Source organism: Lasioglossum baleicum, chromosome 14, assembly GCF_051020765.1.
Source record: "Lasioglossum baleicum chromosome 14, iyLasBale1, whole genome shotgun sequence".
NCBI lineage: Eukaryota > Metazoa > Arthropoda > Insecta > Hymenoptera > Halictidae > Lasioglossum > Lasioglossum baleicum.
Genome location: NC_134942.1, coordinates 10,876,766 through 10,895,657, shown reverse-complemented (window position 1 = coordinate 10,895,657; position 18,892 = coordinate 10,876,766). Strand labels below are relative to the sequence as shown.

The following is an 18,892-nucleotide window of genomic DNA, read 5'->3' as shown; positions in this document are numbered from 1 at the left end:
CATTTTTCAGAAAATGATGGAATTAATTCCGCTAGAGTTTCTTCGACACCGACTACTATTATCCACGTGCGTATTATCGCTTTTTACAATGTCTTTTATCGAAAAACGACAGAGACGAGTAATCCAGACTTTCCCTGCGAGCAAGTAAAATTATCCGAGGCCATTGCCGCTGTTCTTCTCTTGCTTTTTCAAACTACGCTGCTGTAAATCAATTTATTAAAACAACGAGGAGATACATTATTTCTAGACTGGATGAAAGTTAGGGTAAACGGCCTCTCAGCTATCTCGATCTCGCGCGTTTCGTTTTCAGACGACCATAAATATGCAGGAGAAGAAAACGAGAAATTGTGTAGACGAGTAAGAAGTGTAACCCTTTTATTCTTCGAGGTGGTACATCGAACGGTTCGAAACGAAAACGTGGTCCCGGTTGCGCAACAGTATGGCATAGCGCGTGTCTTCGACAAGCCAATAAAAAAGGAAGAGACAGGTAGATCGACGGAACGTTGCGTGGAAGCAAAAGTAGCATGAGCGTATGGTTGCGGGACACTTTCGAGTGGAGCGTAGAAGTCGTGGGGGCTTATTGGAGGTGGGGCAGAAGAATGTAACAAATGGGGTCGCAGCCGTTGAAGGTAAACGACTGCGCCCTGCTCCTCCTGGCGAGCTGCCTTCGGACGGATCGACGGAAAACGCGCTTTGCCCATTCACATTCTCCGTGTGACTAATCCGACCGATCGGAATACTAAGGAAAGGGACATTCAGGCTATCATCGCCGGTAACGATCACCGAGAATTCCTTGACTATGTTAATGAATCAATTAAAACTTAGACTAATACTAAATTTGTCATGGTTTATAACACCAACCAAGAAAGATTTATGAGAACTTTTAGGGGATATTTATTTGTTTATATATCCACCGTACATTTATCTGCAATAAATATTACAAAATATACACATAAATTAGATTTGTTCGCGATTTTAATGAATACAGCTAAATTGAAGTTTTTAATTTTTCAGTGTCTGATCGAAGACACAGGTAACGAAGGCACGATGGCAATTTTCGTCAGCTTCGACTAAACTGACCAATGGTCTGTCCTCTCTCAAAGTCATCCACGTGATGTGGTTCAGTTTTACCATGTAAAAGCTGTCTCGGTGAGGGATCATGGGCTTGTCGGTTGCGATAGTGTCGTTTTTAATTTCTCCGTACGAGTATCCTAAGCTTTTGCATATATCGTTTGCCTCCTCTTGCGATGCGACTAGATCTTCGAAACACGCTGTGTGCCAGACACCGTAGCTTCGATGAATTATTTCGCCGGAATCGATGCTGGAACTGAAAAATTGTCCGATAGTCCAGAACTTTCGATTCACTCGTGTTCTTATACTAATAAAAGGCAATTGGAATCTGAATTTTTGGGATTGTGGTTTGGGAGGAAAAGTGTTTAGGATATACCTGTTGCTTGGAGACGTTTTTAACTTCCTGCACGTTGATTCGTCCTCGCCATTGATGCAATCCGAATCACCATCGCAGACAAAGTCCTGGGGGATGCAAGTATCGCTGCCACTTGATCTACGATCAAAGAATTCTAACATTAATATACAGTTAATACAAGTAATTAATCATTCTTCGATGGATATGCATTTTTCAGTTTCTCACGTCATGCACTGGAAGCTACTATCTGTGCAAGGGCATATTTCTGGTAATTCGTCGGTTTTATCCAGACAATGGCGAACACCGTCGCATAGTCTTTCAGGCTCGGTTAATCTCAGGTACTCTGCACATGTGCAAATGTCAGGTTCGTCTGATTCGTCCTCGCAGTGTACGATTCCATCGCAGAATGCACTTTTGTCGACGCACTTGCCGTTTCTGCAGCGCAGCTCGGACTTCAAGCAATCTATACGAACATTCCGAATTTATTCATCAGAATCATCTAATACTTTGAAATCGATGCAGTTACTTGTCAATTATGAAATTACATACGGCAACCATCTATGTTGTTGTCGCAATTTTCACGAATTTGTCCACAATATTCCGGATCTTCGTCAGCTTGATCTCTACAGTCCGGAATTCCATCGCAAACTCGGCTCTCGGAAATGCATTGGCCGAAATTGCACCGGAAACCATCGCAGGAGGCTTCGGTCGACAACCTAGTCTTATCTATAACAATTGTTACGATATTCAGAAATGTACAATTACTTTCAATTAATTATTTTCCAATTTTTCGAAATGTTACCCAAAGCTTCCGTCAGATAGGGATTTATATGATCGATGCTCGTGAATGTCTGCGTGTACCGAAAGTCGCAGAGGCCCTTATCGTCTTCAAAAACTGCTGCTGGATACCACCCCTTTTTCCCTTGGCAGAAGATCACTCCACTCCATTCGGAAGTTCCATTTTCCTTGAAAAGAGCCACAGAAATAAGTACACGACTTCTTTAAAAGATTGATCGAACAATAAAAGAATTACCGAGCATCGAGCGATGGATGAATTAACGAAGCATCGCTGACAATTTTGGCAATTCTTCAGCACTGGTCGCAAAGAAATTGATTTTGTCTCGTGATCCTTGTTTGTTCCAATTGCCACGCAAGCATCGTTCGATCCAGGCAGGTATATCCTACACATTCATTAATTAATTATCACGCAATTTTACGTCGTGTATGAAACACAGTATACGCACGTTTTCTCAACGAACAGTGGCTGAACGTAACGATTGAAATTGATAGGACGTTTCAAGTGCAGTAACACTGATACTGAATCATTCACATGTTGCAGCTCGTCGATAATCGTCACCTGTTGATGTGGACCGTCCACATGACGGAAGAGTGGACCATAACCGAGCACTGCAGTCGTATAATTAACGTCCAATCTGAAATTAAAAGCGGACGTTTATGGAATTTGAAATTTTTATAGAATTTGAAGAAAGTGAAATCGAATAAAATCTTATTTTCAGAAGTAGTCGCGCTTGACGGTTAGAAATAAATAAAAATCATATTAGATTCTATTAAATTTTCGACTGTAGCGTTCTTCGAAAATTTTCAGAACCGGTAGATGCATAAATAGTTGAGAATAGTTCCACTTGCCTGACATTTTCGATGCATTTCGAGGCAGACAGCAGCCAGCTGTCGTCCAATAAGATGGCAGAGCAACGGTAGCTTCCGTCGACAAAGATGGCGGCGATCCACGGCCATAGGTAGCCACGACTTCCGGTTCCCGCATCGGGGATCAGGTATATGCTCTCGCTGGCGTTCAGAACCGGTCTGCAGCGCATTTTAATCCCCGGACAGGTTTTGCCGTCGTCGCTCAGAGAGGCCGCTGATAGACTCTCTGGAGAAGCATAGTTCTTCTTGTTCCAGCTTATTGTTTCCAGCTGGGAATCCCTCACGCTCACTGCCTCCGCTGACTCCAGATAACTAAACGAGATGGACAAGAATCATCCGCAAGAATAATAAATGTTTATCAAACGGCAGGATGTTGTTGTCAAGTGAAAACAACGATTACTTACGCGAACCCGAAGTACTGGCTTATGTTTCGAGCGATAAGCATAACAGTGGATTGATTCCGAAGCATTCTAGGGACATGGCACACAGGTCTCCATTTCCCATTAACATTCCGGGTCAAAATCCCCTGCATCAGTAAAGATGGCCGCTCGTCCGCGTCCAAGTACACGCTACGTCCATTAGACAGCGTGACTACGAACAAAACCGAACAGGAAATTCTATTTTATCGATCTATTCATCACTTTTATCAGTTCGTGATATAAGGTTGCGGATCCCCATTCACAATGAAACTGTTCAGTACTTACAGCAGTCTTGCTCGTCCTCCATAAATCGACAATCGAAGTTTCCGTCGCATTTTTTAGCACCGCTTATGCAGTTTTTGGTCACTCTGCAGTAGAATCCATCTTGGGGACAGATCTCTGTGAGACGAAAATTATTTGTTACGGTTCAGTCGGTCAGACAATATTAAATGAATTTATTGATTCACACTTACCGCAATTCTTCTCGTCACTTTTGTCGTCACAGTCAACGTAGCCATCGCAAATGGCGGACGGTTTCACGTTCGCCAGAAAATCTTTGCAAGTGCAATTTACTTCGTCAGTACTGTCCTCGCAGTCCACTACTCTGTCGCATCTTTTGCCGATCGGAATCGTTTGAAGCAGCCTAACGATCCACGAAAGAAAGCACAGTATTAAACATTTCATACAAACATTTTTCAATTCGATTCTGTTGAAACGATCCTTACTTCGAGCAAGTAAAAGTTATTGGGGGTACTGCAGAAATTGTGCTTGATTCGGTATTGGCATGATTGAAATATTCTGTCGTTGATGTTGAAGATTCAGGAGCGGTGGTTTGGTCCTCGGCGGATGTTTGAATGGTTGCGTCGGTGATTCGAGAATCTAGAATAGAAATAGTAATTTTTTGGAAGTTCAGATAATGAATTTATTAGTGTCTAGATTTGTAATATTTTCTTACCAATTGTTGAGGAAACAGTGATTGTTTCAGAAGTGGTGGTCCTTTCAGAAGTCGTCTCAGAAATAGTACTGATTTCAGAAGTGGTGGGGACAGTTTCCACATGATGTCCATGTCCATGCGAAGGATATTCCACTGTCTCGCGACATAATTGCTCATCATCGCCGTCTAAGCAATCCACCAGACCATTGCAACGTGTCTCTATAGGCAAACATCTACCTAGACCTCCATTACAACTGAATCCTGGACATTTGCCTAGAATCGACCGCGCGGATGGTGGTAAACCTTGATCACCTAAAATGAAGAAAAAGAAAAACAATGCCATATATACATAGTATATTTTCTGATTCTTTTTGAAATGAAGAAATGAAGCTTTCGACAACTCACTAGAAATTTCTCGGATCCAGTCGCGGTAGTGGCTAACTCTAGTGTAAACGCCTGGCTCATTTGGTCGACCGCAGCCTTCACCATGACTGACTATGCCTGCCACGTACCACTGCGATTCCATGTACGGATTTCTGAAAATACATGAATATGAATCACCCTATAAAGAAATCCGAAATCAGACTATTCAGAAATGCTTAAAAATATTTCATATGGAGATTCGACATTTATGAATGCTAATACAAATTCTCACTTGCACATTAAAGGACCTCCACTGTCTCCTTGGCAGGCGTCGCGTCCTCCTTGAGGATACCCAGCGCAAATCACATTCTCATTCTGGTCATAATCGTATTTGCAACTCTTCATAATGGGCACCTCGACTTCTCTCAAATGGTCAGCTGTGAAATTTAATTAGTCTTACAATTCTTCTCGGATGGTAAACGTAAGAGATCAAGTAAAACATCAGCTCACGGTCCAGCCCATTTTCCTTGATTGCTCCCCAACCGATTGCGGTGCAAGTTGTATTGACTTTCGGTTCCCGTCTCCACATGGCACCCAACAGATCGGCATCGGGTAAACAGATAGGTCTCACCCATCGATTGAACCTCAGAGGGTCGTCCAGCTTGATCATGCCGACGTCGTTTCTCATTGTTTGATCATTATACAGCGGGTGCACGATGACGTGCGTAACTTTCCTCGACTGTGCCATTGGAGCGAACGAGAATTGGCGGAGCAGGCCTGCTTGGATCTCGAAATAGTGCCCGGCATATCTGCATAAAAACAATCACAAAATTAAAAAGAAAGTCGAACAGCAAATTCCAGAACATCTAAAAAGAAATGGTCCTTTCTGGAGTGCTCACCCATCAAGGCAATGAGCAGCAGTGAGGATCCACAGTTTATTCAAAATCACACCACCGCAGTAAAAATGGCCGTCCTTGTAAATGGCCACCAAAAATGGCCACGCGTTAGGGTGGCTCGCTCGTCCACCAACAACGCGCAATTGCGAAGTCAACATCTTGTTTGCATCATCGTTCTCATCTACTTCGACTGGAGCCTTGGAACGTCTAAGAAAACTATAGCCTATGATATTGTTAAACGGTTGCGAAATGCTTTGGTCCTCGTTGACCAGGATGTGTGGTAATATACCCTGCGCCGACGAGACTCTAGTACCACAGCGGAACTGTGGACAACGAACGTAAACTGCCTTGTTCATACACGATGGAATCAGTTTTATTTCGCCATTCACTGCGGCAACGTATGGTCCTTGATACGCGTTTTCCTGTATGGATTGTATCTGTGTTTTCGGCATTTCGCTGCAAGGGAAAATTAGTCGATATATTTTCAAGCATTTAAGCATTTAAGCAATTGAAAAAAAAGAGCATACTTCAATTCCGATCCAATTTCGGAGCTGCAAGCATCCATCGTCCAAGAATGTTCGGGTGCGCAGACAGGGTACCATTGTCCCATGTAATTCTTGTGAAGATATCCTTCGGTGTAGCCAATTGTGAACATCTAATAATTGATCATGGAGTTAATAATAATTCTAGTTTACCCTTTGGTCAGTTTTCAAATAGGTCAATTACATTTTTCCCTTCTGTGAACGAGGGTGTGAGGATGTTACAGTCAACTTCATCCTTGCCATTAGGGCATTGTTTAGTACCATCGCAACGTTGATGAAGAGGAACGCAATTGGCAGGGCTGTACTGCGTCCTCCAATCGTTGCAGCTGAATGATGTTTTCGGGCAACCTGGCAAATAAAATGATGATAATGAAATACAAATATTAATTGGCAACTGTTCGGTAGATAAGAAAGCTCTCGACAAGGACGGAAAGAGCAGTAACTGGTGCCATCTTTTATAAGCCGCGAGCAACTTCGAGAGATATGGAGTTTCGTGTCGCACGATCTGAAATATCGACTCTACCCGAATGAAGACGTAACTCACGGGAATATTAGTGAGAATCGAGTATCTTAAATATTCTCTACTCACCAAAGCATCCCAATTCATCCTCTCCATGGGGACAATCGAAGTACCCGTCGCAGAACCTCTCCTTAGAAATCCGAGATCTGCAGGAACATGAAATCTCATCACTGGCATCATTGCAATCCACTCGTCCGTCGCACCATTCCGACCTCAAGATGCATCTTCTACCGTCGTTGCACCGGAGGGTATCAGATGGACACATTGTAGAGTAATCTGCCACAAAAAAATTCCAAATCACCAATTAGCCCCAACCCCTATCTACAAAATCAACTTGAACTTTTCGCAGGATTCGAATAATATTTCAGATTAAGAAAGAATAGAGACAGAATCGCTCTCACCAGGCATCAGCGTGCTCTGTCCATCGACCTCATGCTTCGCCCCGTCACCACTCAGTTTATCCATCTTCCCATTAGCATCGGAGGACCTCTGGTACTCGGAGACCCCAGGAATCGCGGGGAACTGGTAAGTGGGTGTAAGGATGTAAGTGCAATAATACGGAGTTTTGTCAGCCCCTCTAGCTGGACCACTAGGTACCACCTGACCAGGGAACATCGGGAAATTCGTCATAGCAGGTCCAGTGGGTCCCATTTTCTGATTCCCTGGTTGCATGAACTGCACTGAGTTCGCATGTACCTGTACGAAATTCGGCGACTGGCCAGAATTCTGGGGTCCCATTCGTTGCTGTGGCATAGTGATCGGGTAAGAATTCCCTGGCGATGTTACTGGGTACAGCATTTGATCACGTGAGAATGATTTTGCAAGTCCACCATTGGGTGGTGGCCCGTACATGCACACCGGGTAGGGCATCCACGATATTGATGGTGTTAATTGTAATTGTTGCGTGGATTTCATTGTCTCTGCTGTGGGGAAGATACCTGAGGGAAAGTCCTGGTTACCTTTCGCTGGGAACATGTCGGAGACGATCCTGGCCTTGTTCAATCCTCGAGGACCTTTTGGTTCTGAAAGAGAGGGTAGCTGCGTTAGGTCTGAACGGTCAAATAAGTTCGCGTGTATAACCATCGCTAAAATGGTAACAGAAAACGAAACACTTTTGCCAGCAATAAATAATGCATCTACCGTGTCCAGCTTCCTGCCTGTTGTTCAGTTCCGCGTGACCTTGGTCCGAAGGATGCACCGAAGGATGCACCAGCTCATTCTCGATTTCCATCACGTTTCCGAAGTCTGAGGCGTCGGTCACGTCCACGGTCTGCTCCACATTATCGATTCCGTTCGTCCGAATGGTCGTCGCGTCTTGTTTCGTCTCCGTTTCCTGTACCGGTTTCACTACTTCAAGATTAGCACTTTCTGGACCCAGCAGCGATTTCATTGCTGTTTCACCATCACCTACATCAAGAATCGAAAACGGAACAGGAGTAGGGTTCTTGTCACTCAACAAGTTTGTCACAACGTCCACGTTGTGCTCCATCTGGGCTTGGCCCGAGTGATGATTGACGCCACTGTAGTCCTCAGGGACACTCTCAGGGCCGGATTCGACAATGGACGTAGTCGAGTCGTTCTTGCACTCCAAACAGTTGACCAGCTCGATCAACTGAGATTTTGATTCGCTCCCTTCCGTTAACAATGTGTGGAGATATGGCATACTGCTGTTCACTATGTCCACGATCTTCTTCATGGATTCTATCACTGTCTTGCAGTGCTCCTGGTCCTTTATGCAAGGAATTTCCGCGTCTCGTTTAAAACGATTTTGTTTAACGTTGAGCAGCTTGTCTATTTCTGGAGCAAGAGCTTCCAGGTCCTCGTTGTAGATCAGCTGGTACAGGCTTCGCCAATCTACGTCTAGTGGCTCGTTTTCCACAGAATTCTTGATCACCGATGTCACTGGCTGAACTACCTCGTCGATCTGCTGCGGTTGCTGGAAGTAACCTGTTGGAAGTTGTTAGGAACTATTGTTGAGGTTTCGGGGAATGTTTGAAATTGGGTATTTTGATTTTAACGAAGCTTGGTCTGAATTCAGGGCTTTTGGAAACTTCTTTACTATACAGGGTGTCTCTTAAAATGATTATTTTACTGGTCATGGAAAGTGTGCCGTTAATATTAGCATAAGATCTTGTTTTCGAGGAGATCAAGTTCAAATGTTTATCTAGTACGCTCCGCTGATTCCAAGCAGATTATGTTAATCGTACAGGTGGCGTAATCGATAAGGACCCACACGACGATTTGAAAAAACAATTTCACCGAACAACTATCACAAATTCAATTTATCAGTTGATTATCTTATTGCATAAGAGATTGTACTAAAAATTTTACGATCCAATTATTTCTCTGGGGTTTTTCTTTCGACCACCGACCATTAAACAAATTATGCGCTTTTTGTAGTTGAAAAGTGGAAGTATCACATAATTTCACGTACCTAGTGCAATCGTTGCGTAAATTAGGGCAGCTGCGAAGCTCAGAATGAACACGGTGAGCAGTATTTCACTCAAATACACAAATTTCCAGGATTTGAAGAATGCCCCTTTCGTACGACCACTCGCGTTCTGACAGCATTTCGGATACGCAGTCGAAGTTGTTGGAACTGAGCATGAATAACCACGGGAATAATAATACTAATTCATAAAATCGCAATAAAAGTGATTCCAGAAAATATTCGAGCATCATCCCCTATAATTTCGTCTCTGAAAACGTACAGAAATCTTTTTCCTGATTCAATCTGCCACGGATTTGAAGTTTGAAGCTTCCCCTTCACACAGACCCCTTGAAACTCGATCTACGATTATTTCTACCAGTTCTATGGATCAGAAACGAGGAACAAGATCGGTCGTTAGAGCCCTTCCTGTAAATACTTTTTGGAATCGCTATAGAGTATAGAGGAACGAAGAAAATACCATTTCGCAACGCAGTCAAATTAACGCAACACTGGCCGTCAATCCTCGGCAGATTTTCCAACTTGGAAGGCATGATCTTGTATTCGGTGGCCATGGTTGAAAAATCGGTGTTAAATCTGAAACGGGGCAAGAGACAGACGTGACGAGGTGACAAAAATGTACCAGCAACATAATACTCTCGAATATGACACCGTCATCGTGCGCAATGAAAATTTTATGATGTCTTGGGGCTTTTTATAGTGTCTGGCTCGCGACGAGACGTCGTTACGATTTTTCAATGAAACGTAAAGGATGTATAATACATTCTTCCGATAGCGAAAACATCAGTCAAATAGTGTACAGATAACAGAGATTATACTAACCGCGGAAGCAAGATTGAATTCGTCCACCGATTTATCATCGTTTCTGCCTCAAGAGGCAAATAATTATTAGAAGAGAGAAAGTTCTCCAGAAAGTTTTTTCATAAAGACCCGCAATCCGCTCGCGAACCGGACGTTTAATAAGGAGTTGGAACTTCGCCGGAGTTCTCGCGCGATTTTAAACTTTTCGCCGACAGTGCAGGAACGTGCGCTCCGAGTGGTTCCTTTTCACAAAAAGGGTAAGAGGAGTCTTTTGCGCGTCGTCCGCGATTCCTTTTCCGCTACGTTGGATCCTCGAGCAATAACGCGAAAGAGAGTACAACATACTCACGTTTGCAAGCTACTGAAGCACCCTGCTCGATAGAGTCGTTTCCATTCGATGAGCCGTAGATACCCGTCGCTCGGGGAACAACCTCGGAAACGTTTCCCGGAAAACTTGTCCTCGCCAATGAACCGTGCGCTTCGTGTTACCGCCGCGAAATAACCGCCGAGGGCCCGATAGAACGAGTCGATGGCTTGCGTCCGAAGCGTCAGCAATATCGTCGAAAATCCATGCACAGAAATTTCATCATCATCGACGAAATGTGAATGACCGATGCACCGAACATGCACGGTTAGGCGAAAACAGGTCCGTTCGCGCGCGAGCTACGATTACGCGAAAAGGGGCGCGTTCATCCCTTCCACCCTTCAAGCGCCAGATTTTTCAATTTCTGCTCCAATTAATTAATATTTACTATTTACACTTTACATACTTGGGTGTACCTCCGAAAAGGACATACCTCCGACCTTGTTTGTACTCTGGATTCATTACGTATTTTGACGTGCTGATTACGAACATGATAGTGAAAATTGGCGCAAATTTTATTTTCACAGCGGAAACCATGAAAAAACCATAAAAATCATAGTTTTTTTATTTACTTTCGTAAATAATGGGAATTTTGAAGAATACTTCAGGTAAAAGTTGTAGACCTCATCAAAATACACATTTTATGTCGTATTGATTTTTGTCATAAAGATAATACTTTCTGAGAAAAAAATGATAGGCAATTATTCACTTATACGATATGAAAAATATCCATGTAGAATAGAACACACACACGGGGTCATTATTATACATATTATTATTTATTATATTATTATATTATTACATATACGTTAGATGATTAAGCTTCCCGCAGAGGGTGGATCTCGCTACGCGTGGAAAGTTAAAGATCCAATGATACATAAAACACGTGGGCGACGGAGGAGCTTTGCTGTATCCCTTTCTAGTCCCTAACTAATGAAATTAACAATAAAAATTGATTTGTGTTGGATGAGTTATATGGAGTTTTGAACATGTAATATCGTTTTTCTCAAAAACTATAGTCTATGACAAAAATCAATACGACATAAAATGTGTATTTCGATGAGACCTACAACTTTTATTTGAAGTATTTTTCAAAATTAGCATTATTTACAGAAATAAATGGAAAAACTATGATTTTTTCATGGTGTCCGTTATGAAAATAAAATTTGCGCCAATTTTCACTATCATATTCATAATCAGCACGTCAAAATACGTAAGAATCCAGAGTATAGAAAAGATCGGAGGTATGTCCTTTTCGGAAGTTTATCCACATACTTTATTCAAATTAATATTTCTCGGAATTCCAAAGGAAAATGTGATTATTTATAAACGCGGAGTACGGAGAAGGTGGTGGGACAGATTGGAAAAATTGTGCGCTAGCAAATAAATATTGATTTTGTTATTTTTCTCGATGACGCACTGCGATTTTACTGGGTTTTATTTATTGTGAAACTGCCTCTTTCACAAAGTGCTTACACGCAAATTAAAACGCTGCGCATACTTTTCAACAAAAGGGTCCAACACCTGGAAACTCGCTTGTTATTTCCGCCACATTTCGAGCGTAATACGATCTCCTGTGTCGGGGACCGGGGAGTGGGGGTTACTAATTGTTGCGTATACGCACGGAAGAATGCGCTCGGCCTGCGCATATTCGACAATAAAAGAATTCTGCTCGATAACAGGCGCAGTTTGCAGTTCTGTGCACACGTACAAACACTCTAATCACTCTAATGCTTGTAGCTCATCGTCAAGCAATAATTTGTATTCTAATTTTTCTAACTTGCCAAAACAATCCAAGTTGGATGGTCCGATACTAAACAGTTGTCCTTTTAAGGGTGTGCGAATATCAATGGGAGTGTTGACATATTTTACCTAGATATAAAACTGGCCGATCTCACTCGGATTGCCCAACGAATTAGCATATCCCGGTTTCTCAGAAGCGAGACTTAGCTAACAGCCGATCAACCCTGTTCAATGCCACCAGTATCAAGGTGCAAATAAACAATCGTCGACCGTGGCTCTCTTTATTACGTAGAAATGATTTCAGCGGCTGTAACGCGGATCATTGCGCAACCCAGTTCCCTGTACTTTCTCCTGCAAGTGCTGGCACGGCCGGCAATCGATGAAAGTGACAGTCAGTGTTCTAACGTTACCAATCCAGGTTCTCCTAGAACACCGGTGTGTGTCGTGTTCTTTCTTCCAATTCCGGTTCTCCGATTGTTTTTTACCCGATCGAAACAAACGGAAAAAGATCAGAATTAAAAATCTTGTCGTTTGCTCTTCGAACCGGCCTCGTTGTTCCGCCGGTACTTGTGCCATGTTAATGAAACGTGACCTAGAAACAGGAAACTACGAAGGCTATCGAACCGCTGCCGGCAGAGAGGCTGCCAAGTGTTTTTTGTTGTAACCTTACAGAGGTTACGAGGCGACGTCGTAAAATCATCCCGGACTGTCACGAGCCTGCGAAAGGGTCGGGATCGATCGAGGAACGAGAAGAAACGCCTCCTTTGTCATCGAGGAATGATAAATCACGACGGTGATGCCTTGGGATCGTTGCTCCGCCTGAAACTGTCTCGTTTATTCGATTCTGTGATCAATAGGCTGCGGATCTTTACGCGTTTATGGCACATGGAATTTTTCAAACAGCATTTAATCATTGAAGTCACGATTTTTCTTTCCATCTCGGAAGAAATGCGTCCCATTTTATCTTGCAATAAATGTACGGAATCTTCGTCTCGCGTAACAGTCCGCGGTCTGGTCGTCGTTAGTTGAAATGTCAAGTAGAAAAATGAGAGGCGTTGGAAAAAGCGAAAGCGAACATGTACGAGTCAGCTCGTGTCCATTGCGGCTGACAAGTTAAATAACCGTTCAAAACGGGAATTTGCAGAAAGATCCCCAGTCTAGCGATCCACCGATAGCCGCCACCGCGAAATGACTGGATTACGTGGAAGAAAGTGTCGCGAATACTCGCGTGGAAAGTGGCCGCGATACGAGAACCGGTCTCCCAGTGCGGGAACAATCTGAGAACGTGCGCGGCGGACACCCGAAGCGTTTTCGCAACGCGGCCTCTAATGACCTCGGTGAGTGATTAACGCGCGAAGTCTCAATGATTCGGAATATTCTCCTGGGTACTATATTTTCAAAATGTCGCGCCTCGTTCCTGGAACTTTCCTCTTGCTCGAGGGAACGGCTGGCTTTTGCTTTTAGAGTGTAGATTAGATCCAGCTTGTGCTAGGCTTACCCTAAAAAAGATGTGCCAATTAAAAAACGTTTATCTTCATTTGCACATTATCCGTTGCGAACATTAATTCTGACAAAATTTTGAGCGATGCTAAGCGAGCAGATCGTTTTTGAGATGCAGTGGACCGATGCAGGAGGCTGTATTCGAGTCAAGGTGAACCGGCTGATCCTCGATTGTTGTCGTTCGAGTCCTAGCCTATTTGCGACTTGTCCCCGTTTATCCTCTTCTCTTTTTCCAGATTTCTCTTTTATAAAAAGAGTTGCATAGTTTATGGAGATTAGTTATTATGAAACTTTGGATTATGTGGTCGTTTATTATGCGGGTTTTTGCTGGGATGTTGGAAATGATTGCGTGTAGTAATGGTTTCGCTGATAGGATGAAATTTATTGTATGTAAGTTATCTGTTTCAGCTATTAGAAATAGCGAGTCCAGGTCCAATACCTATTGAAACTTTAAACTACAATTAATGTTATCGGCGCACTGGTTCGATCAATTGGAAAATAAACAAATTTACAAAAATATCACATGAAATTTAATTCAACGTGTTTCGGTCCCAATTCAGACCATTTTCAAGAATAGAAAATTTCAGTATTGCGTCTGTAAGAATTAATCAAAGACCAGTGCGCCGATAACATTAATTGTAGTTTAAACAATTGTCGATCGAGATTCAGAGAACTGTTACTATTGAAACTTTGTGTTAACTTGCGCAACACGAATGAGAGGAAAACGAATATTTCAGAGTATACAATTTCATGATTTTCCTGAAATTTTGAAAAAGTTCGTTGCTCCGGTTCCGAACCAGTAAGCGTCGGTTCGGGAGCAGCGTGGATCCGAGAAGTCACAGTTCGACTCTATGAATGCCCAACGAGCGCAAGAATGGGGAGAGAGAGAGAGCGAGAGAGCAAAAGGGGGTTAAAGAAGAAGAAGAAGTAGAAGAGAGAAAAGCGACAAAGCGACGTCGGTAGAGCGAGACAGTGTACATAGTGATGTATGCACATACATACATATAAGAATAGCCGTAGAGGATCGTTTCCGTTTCCCCTTCTCGTGACGCGTCAGTCCGAGCGTATTTGATGCTCCGACCGAGCTGTCTTGCTCGGTAAGGGCCTGGCAGCCGGTGCTGACCAGCTGTTCACGCAGCTTTGTGTCCTCTCTCTGGTTCTCGATCGATTCTATCCACGCTGCGATCCAACACCGTTCCCTCTCGATCATTCATCCCGCGACTCTGGCGATCATGAGTTCGGAGCTCTGACCAGCGTGAGTACTCTTAACTTCTCGTATCACCCCATCTCCTCTCGCTGATCTGTTTCTCCTCTTATTATTTGCACGAGCCATTACGTTCAAACGATAACAAATTTAAACACCTTGTTATTAGCACGATACTCCACAGAATTTTCTGAGCGGGTGGCTGTCTGGTTGAATTTATTGCTAGCTAGATTTCAATTTCATTACTTGCTCGAATTGTCGCCTTTCTACGACACTTTATACAATACATTATATTGACACACGTTCACACCAGCATGACTCTATAGAATTTTTGAATGGATGATTGTCTGCTCGAGATTCCGTGGCATGATTGTTACCAGTAGACGGAATGAGAATTGAATTCTTCGTAAATTGATTCTGTATAAAAATCTGTTCAGTCTGAAAGTTTACCACTTTCAACGCCGAGTGCATAAGGAACTAGTTTCCCCATCGCTCAGCAGTGCAACGTTTGTGTCTTATGTCAGCGAACAGGTTGGGCACATGGCCGAAAGTATAGTGTATCCTGATCCACCAAAGATGGTGATCTGAGCCACCTGCTTCGGTGAAATCTGGTTTCTGAGAAAAGAAATGGAAACTCTAGTGCGAGGAACTTTTTCTCTGAAATATCGTTCAACTGATTGGATAATCTGCTCGTTGCTGATGCAATTCTTACGTATGCACAATTGTTATGAATTGTATTTGCTTCATTTTCAAGAGTAATACTGAATACACAGTGCGAGGTTCGTTAATATTTGAACAATGAGCGTTTCACTGTGTTCGTGCGCGATTCTGTGTACTGTTTTCGAACAGGTGTTTTCGATTTAGTGAACAGAAGGCTGCGTAGGATTTTTTTCCTTGATCGGAGATTGCTATGTGGGCATTAATTTATGGTTTTTTATTGTGGTTAATTGCCGGCAATAGATCGGACGATTGTCAGAGTGGGCTGTCGGTGTTTCGACCGTTGGCACGCGACAGTGCTGGTTCTGACGAAGATGATAAAAGATTATACTTGTTCCTTCCTCTAATTCGTGGTGTTAGAAATTTCAGAGATACTTACCCTCAATTTTAAGAACAAAGTCGACTGAAGTTGTTCCTAGAATTGCTTGACAATTACCTTCTCATTTCTTTAAAGACCGCGTTCAAGCTAAATCTCCATGAAATCACCACAGCTTTCTATTTGCAGAAGATTTGAGCTATTTGGAGAACTTTCTGTCTAAATAAGTATTTAACAAGCTAACGATTGGCTCGCAATCAGTGAATTTAGAATCGCTGATAATTAAAGCGTGATTCTACGTGATTCGCATCGCTCAATTTATTAGGCCTCCACTAACATTCATCACTGCGGTCCTTGAAATCTTTATATAAAACAAGCGTCGCGCAAATCACCCCCAGGCAATATGCAAATCATCTCCAACTCCCAAAAAATCGCTTCTTCTCGGAAACGTGAATTAGAGACCAGAGCTATCGACTTTCGATTTCCTCGCGTCGCGTCGGATAGAAGGCGTCCCACGTGCTCGAAACGAGATCGTTAGTTGCCTGACTCACTGCTGTAAAAGGTGCAGTGTGTCAGCGAGATCAGCGTCAGTCGAAGCTCAAGGTAAATGCAGGTCGGCTGCGTCTTCGAGAAATATCGGGTGAAAGCTGCTGGATGCAGCACTGTCGGCTGTGCCGGTTCGATTTGTTTTGACCGCGCGATATCGCGCTAAACCGCCGCCGGATGCGGCTGCGAATTCGTTCGAACGATGTTAAAACGATGAATCAGACCGAAGGAAGCGCTGCGAGGTTTCTGGATAGTTGTGGGTCGAGATTAGCCCTAATCGACCAAGATAAGAGGAAGTGTTAGAAAGCGACGCGCAAATTGGACACTACTGCAATTTGGTTCCGTGAGTGTTTTCTGTTTTGTGACATTTCGTTCCCACTTTGTTTCCATTTTAAGAAGCTTCTGATTTGTTGAATTTTCATCTTATCTCCTAATTCAGTTTTGTTCGTACCAGTAAACAAGTTATTAGAATGTAACGCGTACCTGCATCAATTCAAATGAACAATAAATTCCTAGTCTAGCAAGAGTGAACGTGTGGAACATTTTTACAACTTGTCGACAACAAGTGCGAACTGCGAAGCGCAGTAAGCGTGACGGAAGCATGCGAATTCCGTGAAGAGCGCACACAGTCATTTCGAACAATGAGCATTCCGGCGGACAAATGACACTGTCAAACGAGGTGCAGGTGTAGTCACGTGAACGGGCGTCGACATGTAATCCGATCACGTTACGGTCTGCCCGGCATCGGCTTACGCAAAATGATTTCGGAGCAAACGTCACAGAAATTTTGACCCGTTCGTTTTCTCGTCTTCTAGTACAGTTACGGCGGAAAGTGTTACGAACGGTCGCGTTCATTAGAACAATGTCTGGCCTTGTTTCGCATCAGCGAGCGTTAACGAAGAAAATCGTATACTTTCTGCTGAGCCGCTGCGGCTCCTTCGAAATACTGTGAGTAATATTATCTCGGAAGATTAGAACTTCGGCTCGTAATTAGTCATAGTTGGTCGAAGAAAAGAAGTTGAACATATTTTCTTTCCTTGAAAGAAACATAGTATCCGCGAATACCTTATAAAATTATTATCTCGAACGATTAGAACTTCGGTTTCTAATTAGTCATAGTTGGTCGAAGAAAAGAAGTCGAACATTTTCTTTCCTTAAAAGAAGCATAGTATCTGCGAGCTTATAAAATTATTATCTCGAACGATTAGAACTTCGGTTCGTAATTAGTCATAATTGGTCGAAGAGAAGAAGTCGAACACATTTTCTTTCCTTAAAAAAAGCATAATATCCGCGAGAAATTTATAAAATTTATAGTTATTTTAATGTAATCATTTTAATAACATTAACATCATAGAGAAAAGAAGCTGGATAATATTCCGTGGCCAATCCGACACATTATTTATTCAAAAACGATGTCGTAAATTTAAACTACATCGAGATTTCGCGAACGACTTCACTCGACCTCGTGTGTTACAGTTTTTAATATACCAGGATGACTTGTTGCGGGCAAGACAAAGCGTGGAATGCGTCCACAAAACCTTCACTATAGATTCTTGCTCTGATGCATTCCGACTGGTCGTAATACCTGTCGAAAGTGGATAGATAACCTTCGGATCGCCGTATCGGAATTTTCAAAAGTGTTGGGAAAGTTTGTCCACGAAGCGAGGAAACTTGCTGCACGGATGCGTCCTTGGCGAATTTCGCTTATCTCGAGGACCGAGAGCCGAGATTATGCAACACGAATATGCTTTCAGCACCTGGAGCGATTATTCTTATTATTGTGAGATGGCTCGCGTACCAGCCGAGCCGGTTTGCATTTCCGAGGATGTTCTTTTCAGTTTTAAAATTTTCAATAGTTGTATTATTGAGGTTTTGTGCTCTTCGAATTAGGGTGCAGTTATAGTGGAGCGGCGAGCATCGATGATAGCGACGCGGTGAAAAGAAACCAACATTCGTGACAACATTTCGACTCACATACTAAAGAAAAAGTACATATGTATTTTCTTTGTTATCCGTTTTTGTTCGCCGCACAGAGCTCACCTCGTTGCTCCACTATAATCGCATACATAGAGTTGCTTTGGTTAATGTTCGAGTGGATTTTGATGTGAAGGAGAGTAGTACATATAGTGCGGTATGAAAATGCACGTAAAGGGAGCAGTATTGTTTACGACGCTGCGTTTGAAAGTATGTAGAATGGGTGCGGAGGCTCTGCTGAAATATATCACAAAACCACCGATAAATCACTGTGCACTCCGATTCGCGCAAATAAGTTCGAAGGAGTCATTGAACCAGCTGTTCAACGAGTGCGAAATTACATAATCGGATGCCGGAGGCGTTCAATCAACCGATCTGCTTGCGATCGGGATCATCGTAGCGGCTGTTGCTCGCCGGGTCTAATTATAAACAAAACGCAGCTGCGGCACAGCGTGTTCGCGAATCGATAAGTCACGCAGCTTATCAAACAAGCAATCGTAAACATTGGACGCG

At 43.0% G+C, this 18,892-nt stretch overlaps 2 protein-coding genes across 4 annotated transcripts in view; one reads left to right on the top strand and one right to left on the bottom strand.

Annotated features, from left to right (window-relative positions):
* Window positions 1-342: 342 nt before the first annotated feature.
* Window positions 343-10,661, bottom strand: Ndl (serine protease nudel). The gene is made up of 25 exons (XM_076437813.1): window positions 10,365-10,661; window positions 9,675-9,790; window positions 9,200-9,364; window positions 7,906-8,712; window positions 7,167-7,787; window positions 6,835-7,041; window positions 6,430-6,593; window positions 6,231-6,358; window positions 5,707-6,159; window positions 5,318-5,616; window positions 5,100-5,244; window positions 4,850-4,980; window positions 4,466-4,756; window positions 4,236-4,389; window positions 3,984-4,153; window positions 3,796-3,909; window positions 3,496-3,682; window positions 3,074-3,403; window positions 2,671-2,859; window positions 2,460-2,607; window positions 2,229-2,391; window positions 1,976-2,152; window positions 1,652-1,889; window positions 1,448-1,564; window positions 343-1,327 (listed from the first exon to the last, which is right to left on the bottom strand). Exons 2-25 carry the CDS (start codon window positions 9,766-9,768, stop codon window positions 1,003-1,005), a joined length of 5,817 nt encoding a protein of 1,938 aa, XP_076293928.1. The 5' UTR covers window positions 9,769-9,790; window positions 10,365-10,661; the 3' UTR covers window positions 343-1,002.
* A 1,859-nt stretch (window positions 10,662-12,520) lies between these two features.
* Window positions 12,521-18,892, top strand: part of Cdase (neutral ceramidase) — a 37,282-nt gene continuing 30,910 nt past the window's right edge. Inside the window, exon 1 of one of the 3 annotated variants that reach the window (XM_076437817.1) lies at window positions 12,521-13,459. The gene's annotated coding sequence lies outside the window, so the exon portion shown is untranslated. Of the gene's footprint in view, window positions 13,460-14,645; window positions 14,878-16,081; window positions 16,749-18,892 lie in introns of those variants that run through there. The other 2 variants (XM_076437816.1, XM_076437818.1) reach the window with 2 other exon arrangements.